At 41.4% G+C, this 8365-nt stretch overlaps 1 protein-coding gene across 1 annotated transcript; it reads right to left on the reverse strand.

The window, feature by feature from the left end:
- Window positions 1–204: 204 nt before the first annotated feature.
- On the reverse strand, window positions 205–1359 carry LOC124656344 (peroxidase 2-like). Its single transcript, XM_047195106.1, has 2 exons — window positions 1087–1359; window positions 205–954 (listed from the first exon to the last, which is right to left on the reverse strand). The coding sequence occupies exons 1-2, from the start codon at window positions 1357–1359 to the stop codon at window positions 205–207; spliced, it is 1023 nt and encodes a 340-aa protein (XP_047051062.1).
- Between the last annotated feature and the right edge of the window lie 7006 nt (window positions 1360–8365).

The raw sequence follows: 8365 nt of genomic DNA on the forward strand, positions 1-8365 counted from the left end.
TCATAAATAATAGCAGTACACCAACAAAATTTCAGTAAAATCATCTGACGCACAAGAATGAATGAAAGCTTTAATGAAAAATTTACAGAAATTTCAAAATAGGACAAACAAAAACATGTCGTAATTCTGATCGTTTTCCGGTGTGATCAAGAGCCACGGTGATTGAAGCACGAAGTCTGGATTTCCTCATTGAACGAACAATTGCTAGTTGATGAGCCGGCAGTTCTTTCTGATCTCCCCATTAGCTTTGGTCTTCACCGCGATGCTGCCCATCTTCCTCATGGCTTGCTTGAACTTTGTTTCCCACACATTCGGGATCAAATTCTGCTTCACCAATCTCTTTGTCTTGGATGACTCAAGTGCAGCGTCCGACGTGAACAACACTTCATGGTTAAGCACATTCTTGTAGTATTGGTTGTCCAACTTATTAGGGGTCTTGAAGTCTTGATCCACCGTAGAGCTAGCGCTCTTGCACTTCCTTGTCACCGAGCTGGCAAACCTAGGGTTCATGGCCATTGGGTCTGAGGCATTTCGCGGGAGACGGTCACCGAAGGACGAGCAGTGGGAGATACCGACAGTGTGCGCGCCGGATAGGGTGACCATCTCATCGAGGTTGAGCCCCTTGGCTGCAAACATAGCCTCGAGCACCGTGATGTTGGCGAAAGGAGGGGGAAGGTTGAAGAGGGTCTCGCTCGCAGAAGAGACGCGTCCATCGTAGCGGCCAGCCGGCATTTCAAAGTATACCTTCTTGTTACTGAGGAAGTAGGTGGCGTCACGTCCAGCAAATGCGACAATGTCTGCGCATGAGACGACACCCTTGCACTTTGCCTCGAGCTTTGTCTTGATCTTATCAATCACTTCAAAGCCGCGGAGACTGCCTATGTTAGGGAGGCCGAACTTCTCTGTCGATTCATTGGCCGGAGTCTTGTCAAGGAGGACCGATGCATCACAACCCTGAAAAGTAGATATATATCGTCATGCCAAATTGTTAACTTCTACCCCAGTTTCATTTGAGGGCACATATACAGTAATAATGTTACCCAGGTTACAAGTGTTAGACCGTCATGCTATATATAATTAATATACCTGGACGAAGCAGTCGTGAAAGAAGAGACGGATGAGGCCCGCACCGATGCCGCGGTTGCGTTTGATCTCCTCCTGCACAACGTCCCTGACGATCTTCTCCGCTCCTTTGCAAGTCCTGTAGTAGTGAGCATAGTTGAGCATCGGGGCAGCAGGTGAAGAACTCTTTTTGGGTGCCGATGACGGGTAAGGAAACCCGTAGCCCGCTTGGCACGTGTGGGCCACACAACCAAGCAATGCTACTAGCAGAGCCAAAGCGGCAAGCTTGCTAGCCATGGTAGTGATAGCCCGCTACAGAGTGGAGCAGGGATTAGATTGTAGATGGATGAAGAAAACTTGGTGTGTTGGAAGTCTACTTATAGGACGAGGCGGACCTTCAGAACATCCGTGCATGATCTATCCATATAATATGTTTTTCTTTGATGGTAGGTGACATATTCTGTGTTTTCAGTTCAAGTTGGAATATAGTGTAAAAATAAATATAAAAAGAGGAATCAAACTAGAACATGGAGAGCATAATCTCACACACAGCTCAAATGGTTGACACTGGCTTTGTCATTTGCTCGGCAATGTGCGCGCTTGTCGTCAATTAAGTTTTTCTAGTAAGTGTTCATATCGCATCGTGAAAGAGTGCACGGTAGGAGAAGAACATTGAGAACGACACACACAGCCAAATAATAGAATCCTGGATTATATTAGCTCAATGGAGCAATAATAGTTCTACAGTGGCACTTCAAGACCACTTAGAATAATTTGGGTCATTTAATGGCACATCTGATTATTTTGGAAAGTCAATATATTGTGATCCAACGGCCCAGGACGGGCATACTCGATCAAACTTTGTGTAGTACATTTTGGCATGCGAGACATATTAGGTAGTTCGTATTTAAAACTCCGGCACCAGAGTCGTTCAAAATCCATTAAGAAGTGCTGGCGAAGAAGTAGATCGTTACAGGATCATGTACGGGCCAAAGCACACACAACCAAATCCCTGTGCTCCGCGTCGATTTTGATAAAATTAATTTAAATCTGGAAAGATCTCACAAAATAACCTGGTTCTGAAAAGATTTCACAAAATAACCTTTTGTTTGGCTTCACACTAGATGGAGCCAAAGCCAATAGCGCACGGCTCCATTTTAGGTGGAACCAAACTTAGTAGCATGGCTCCGTTCCGGGTGGAGCAAGGTCAGAAGCACAACGCCATCCCTGGCGGAGCCAAGCTCAGTAGCACGGCTCATTTTCAGGCGGAGCCAAACTTAGTAGCACCACTCCGTCCAAGGTGGAGCCAAAGTCCTTAGCCGTTTTCCAACAATAATTGGGAGTACATGGTTCATGCAACTAACGAGGACCAAGGTTGTTGAGCCTAACGGAGAGGTTTGCATCATCTCTGACCGCCACCAAAAGATACTCAATACAATTATTTTATATTTTATGTTTATTTTCATTTATGTGGTTATGTGTGCAAAATTAGATGATGTACCATAGCAAGTCTCTATTATTCTCAATTTGTTATTAATTGTTCCTTAACATTACTCTTTTGAACCTGGGTGACACGTCAATATAGAGTGAGATCTCGGTGTGGTTCGTACCTCTGGCGTCATCTTCATACATGTCATCTCTATCACTATTATGGTGATAAAGTAGAGTGATGGAAGACATAGTATATGTATTTTATAGGTTTTTATCAATTTGTTAACATATAAACTACTTTTTACAATAAAATATAACTTGTCATAGATTTTATCATCTACCCTTGATATATATTCTATTTATCATTACAATGTGCTTCCTCGACAGCTTCAGATGTTTCTTTATCAAGAAATATAATTTGTCATAGATTTTGTCATCCATCCTTGCTATATATTCTATTTATATTTGCAATGTGCTTCCTCGGCAGCTTGAGATGCTTTTTATCATGAAGTATAACTTGTCATAGATTTTGTCATCTATCCTTGTTATATTATTCTATTTATCTTTGCAATGTGCTTCCTCGGCAGCTTGATATGTTTTTTTATCATGAAGTATAAATTGTCATAGATTTTATCATCTATCCTTGCTATATTAGTCTACTTCTCTTTGTAATGTGCTTCCTCAATAGTTTGGGTTTCTCGGTGCGATCTAGTACCAACAAGGATCAGGTTGTAGATTACAACCTCGAACCGAAAGACGTCTAGACTCTCTAGAAAATCAAAACGAACCGAGGGAGACGCTTATTAACCAACCGGCAGTATAATAACTTGGAGAGTATCTGAAGGTACCAGAAAATTTCTCACATGCGTCTAATAAGTACTGCCAGCAGAGCGCATTACTTTTGACGAGTTTCGCGTGCATCAGTGACTCAAAGTCTTTTCTGACAAGGTTAGGTTGTAGGGAGACTTTCTGTCGCAGCAGGGGTTTAAGCGCCCGCCGGTGACAATTTTGCACACATAACCATTCAAATAGAAATAAGCACAAAATAGAAAATAACGGTCTTGAGTATCCCTTGGTGGTGGCCCAAGATGATGCAAATCTCATTGTTGGGCTCAATAAACTTGGTACTTACTAGGTGCATGAATCACTCTCAATTGTTGTTAGAAAACGACTAAGGACCTTGGCTCCACCTGAAATGGAGCCGTGCTACTGAGTTTTGCTCCACCTGGAACGGAGCCGTGCTAGCGAGCTTGGCTCCGCCTGGGAGGGCCGCCATCCCAGGCGGAGCCAAATTCACAGATGAACCATATTAACCGTTGGATTAATTCAATACTACACCCATAAACTCTGCAGTACAAAGAACCGTAAAATATCTTTGGCAATTTAGCAAGGTAATATTTCTTTAGGTAGGACTAGTAAAAATGCCCATACATTGCATTGGGATAAATAAAAAATCAAACTTTTATCGAATTTATGATTACACTTTTCATATGTGCCACCATTGACATGATGATCATGCTTTATTCTATTCATAACGAACATGATTACCCGCGAGTTCCTCCAGCTTCACCTACTTGTAGCAATTCATACTTGTAACGATGGTTGGCGCCATATTTTAATTCCGCGGATGGCGGGCAACACCTGAGTGATCTACATTTTGTGTTGTCCAACAAATGTCACAACAGTTACATGCACACCTTACATGAGATCGAGGACCTAGAGTTGTTGGATCGAGAGCGCGAAGATAAGAATACGTAGTTGGATCCGTGGAGGATGTGGTGCCGGCGAGGAGGGTTTTACGGTGCAATTTACTAGTCCATAGGACTAGTAGTATTGGGTAATATCTACCGTTGATTTTATGGATATTTTGGACAAATTACTAGGAAAAAATCATGATGGAGATTTTATTCATTTTCTACTATGGTAAGTGCAATCCTGTCATGTCAGAATTTGATACTTAATGATACATACCACATATTGGTGGATAAAATCCCACCATATTATACAAGTCATGTGAAAAAATAAAATAATATTACGTATCATGCAAGTGGTGGGAGGCACCGACGCTAGCGCTGCATCTACGTGCTTTGGCGGCGGCAAGCTGCACTGCCATGAAATACAAGACGACGTCGTGCCGCCTATCCGCCCCAACCGTCCTCCTAAGTCGCAATATGTTCAACCTGACCAGTTAACATGGTCTTGCACAACGTCTGCTAGCTAAGTGTAGGCAAGTGGCACTGTTGGTAACGCAAATGTACAAGCTGCTAGAGTACCATTTTAACTCTAACTACACTTAACATTAGGTCAAATTCCACTCATGATCAGACTTCCCGGTCAGTCACCCAGTACTCCACCCCTAGCACGCTTAACTTCTCGGTTCCATTTAGACTAGATTCCATGAAAGAAATGACACCTTGTCGACAATAATACCATATCAATATTATTAACCCTTATTACTTGATGTCGCGCATCATTAATTTTTGAATTCCAAACAATTACCTACATAAACTACAAGAATAAGTATATTAATCTTGAATTCAAATGGACAATAAAATGATTTATTTTTTTATTTTTTATTTAATATGGAATAATTAATATTTTTAAATTCGTAAATTAAAATTTGACAAATAATATATCTAAATCGATTAGAAAAATGAGAGGAATCCAAATATGACATCTATATCATATTTTGAATCTAAAAATAATTTTTCCAAAAATTCATGAGCACTAGATCATGTACTAGTAGTTCAAATCTGGCGGGCCTCCTGCCGATTCAGCAGGAATTTGTCATTTTCATGAGGGATGGACGGAAAGGTTCCAGATAAACTGGTTAAGAAATTTTCCATCTTAGTTGGTCTAGTATTTTTTTAAAATGTGTTGGTACCAATGTGAAACTTTAATTTGGTGGTTGCTTCACAAAACACCCCGTTTTCGACACCTCAAAAATGGAAAATAATTTTTTCGTGCGATGAAATGGAAAACTTCCTCCTGCAACATCGTAAGACATCCCAAGATGCACATGTGTGCATAATATGGACACATTATCACAAACTATGCCACGATTCTATCCATAACATTGGTTGTTTGACCTAAATGTCATGAAACCTCGAACATGATAGCTCATTTTGTGAAGGATTTTTTGTGATGTTCGCAATTTTCCAACTTTAATATTTTTCCTTGCAAATATGACACATAATATGACACCACGCGAAGATTTCACATTGTTTGGATCGTTTTCGAAATTTTTATGCCCGTTTGAAACTATATTCAAAACGGCGGGCAAGAAGATCCTTTGCCCGGCGCTGAGGCTCGCCAAACTTGCACTAGATCTCTGATGAAATAGCATGTTGTGAACCTAAAAATTATTTTTACAAAAAATCCTGAGCATTATATCATGTACCTGTAGTTCAAATCTGGTCGGCCTCCTCCCGATTCGGCAGGAATTTGTCATTTTCATGAGGGGTGGACGGAAAGGTTACATATACACCGGTTTAGAAATTGTCCATATTATGTGGTTTAGTATTTTTGAAAAATGTGTTGGTACCAATGTGAAACATTAATTTGGTGGTTGCTTCACAAAACACCCCGTTTTCGACTCCTCAAAAATGGAAAATGATTTTTTCGTGCGATGAAATGGAAAATTTCCTCCTACAACATCGTAAGATATCCCAAGATGCACATGTCTGCACAATATGGGCACATTATCACAAACTATGCCACGATTCTATCCATAACATTGGTTGTTTGACCTAAATGTCATGAAACCTCGAACATGATAGCTCATTTTGTGAAGGATTTTTTGTGATGTTCGCAATTTTCCAACTTTAATATTTTTCCTTGCAAATATGACACATAATATGACACCACGCGAAGATTTCACATTGTTCGGATCGTTTTCGAAATTTTTATGCCCGTTTCAAACTATATTCAAAACGGCGGACAAGAAGATCCTTTGCCCGGGGCTGAGGCTACAAATGGAAAACTTCCTCCTACAACATCGTAAGACATCCCAAGATGCACATGTGTGCACAATATGGGCACATTATCACAAACTATGCGACGATTCTAGCCATAACATTGGTTGTTCTGTGTGAAATCCATAAAACATCAGACATGATAGCTCATTTTTTGAAGATTTTTTGAGATATTTTAAATATTCCGTGTTTCATATTTTTCCAAGATAGATCTTATTTTTCTGAAATTTTTGATATATTATTTGTATTTTTCTGAATTATAATGATTTAGTTATGATTTTTCGAAGATTAATGTGGTAAAATGGAAAATAGCTATGCCGACGGCAAAGCCGTCGGCACAGGGCTGAAATATGTGCAAGCCGTCGGCACGGTTACGACGCTGTTACTTCACCGTTACGACGGAGAGGCTGTGCCGACGGTCGAAGCTGTGCCGGACGGTTGCCGTCGGCACGGACCTTCATGTGCCGACGGTTTTCCTGTGCCGACGGCTAACCTACTGGCCTGGCCGGAACGGGTCATGTGCCGACGGCCCCGATATTTTGCCGTCGGCACAGGATCTAGCCGTCGGCACCTCGGGGCGTTCCCGTAGTGACTAGTATTTCAAGCTCAGTGGAAACAATATTAAGAACGCAGATCGATGTTGGAGTGTTGGACTAGATGCGGCCATATGGTCATGATCATGGAAATAGCACATTAATCGGCGACCATGCTGACGGGCAGCTAGCACACTGTACAGAGGCGAGCTGTCCAGCGTTATTATTGGGCTTGGAGGTGTCGACCTAGAAGACAACATGTGGCGATGGGGATGTACAAACCAGACTCTTGACTGCGACGACATATCCTTGAAGTTGTCGATCTGGGCAATGGGGTACTCAGAAGTGTTGATCTAGTTATCGAAGGGGATGATCAACCTGAAGGAGAAAATTACGACTCCGTGACGCCAGGTCAAGCAGCAACAAGGTCGCGTCGACATCCTTGATATTGGTCTAGCCAGTTATCAATGCCCGTGATACCCCCTATGGCCAGAGTGCGTCATTTGGGAGGACGAGCTCCCCGTGGAGCCCTTTTTTAATCAATTTAAAATCAACATTTTGAAGTTTTAGAAAATTTGGAAAAAAATTCTTAGATGTATATAACGATGACTTCTACATGTGCGCAATATCAAAGCGAAATATTATGTAGTCTAGGCTGTATAAGAATTACAAATTTCTAGATCCGGGGTTTAGTGCAAAATTTGGAAACCATCAGATTTATCAGTATTTATTATTTTTATTTAGGCCAAAAAACAAACTATTTTGTGTTGACCTTTTGCAATACGTTGTTGACGACATCTAGGATTTTTCTTAGAGTTTTTCAAAAATTAAAATGATAATTTCAAAGAATATCAAAAAGAAGCTCCATGAAGCATGTCCTTAAAAGATGTTTTTTGTTGTGGCCGGCGGTATACACACTAGTTGATACGGTACATGCATCTCACGAACTATTGATGCATCGTATCTATTGGAATAAACATGGTATGTAAAGATACGCATACACTCTCCCTCGTAGTTTCCTATATTAGATACATGTCTCTTTTTTACCTGCCTAATTTGTACTTTGGTGAAAAAATACTACTCATTTAGTCAACAAGTATTGATCAATTCAGACCATTAGATCTCCTACTTGAACGGTCAATAATTGCTAGTCCCTACCGTAAAAAGCCCCGCCGGCGAACTCGCAGGCTCGCAGGTGGCGTCCTTCTTACGTAGATGGGAAGTAGATATTGGCGGCGTATGAGCAGTGAGAGAGCATCGAGTCTGGATCGTTGCACTGCCCTCCAGACGCGTCGGACAAGCCCGGCTTGCACACACAACATGGCGCCGCGCGCTTTGCTTGCCGCCGGCGGGCTTGTTGCAGTG

The sequence above is a fragment of the Lolium rigidum genome, chromosome 5 (genome assembly GCF_022539505.1).
Source record: "Lolium rigidum isolate FL_2022 chromosome 5, APGP_CSIRO_Lrig_0.1, whole genome shotgun sequence".
In the NCBI taxonomy this organism is placed as follows: Eukaryota; Viridiplantae; Streptophyta; class Magnoliopsida; order Poales; family Poaceae; genus Lolium; species Lolium rigidum.

Bases quoted from the DNA above. Each gene is read 5' to 3' on its own strand.
- LOC124656344 (XM_047195106.1), bottom strand. From the start codon at position 1,359: ATGGCTAGCAAGCTTGCCGCTTTGGCTCTGCTAGTAGCATTGCTTGGT. The intron at 955-1,086 runs GTATATTAATTA...TCTACTTTTCAG, and splicing joins TTCACGACTGCTTCGTCCAG to GGTTGTGATGCATCGGTCCT.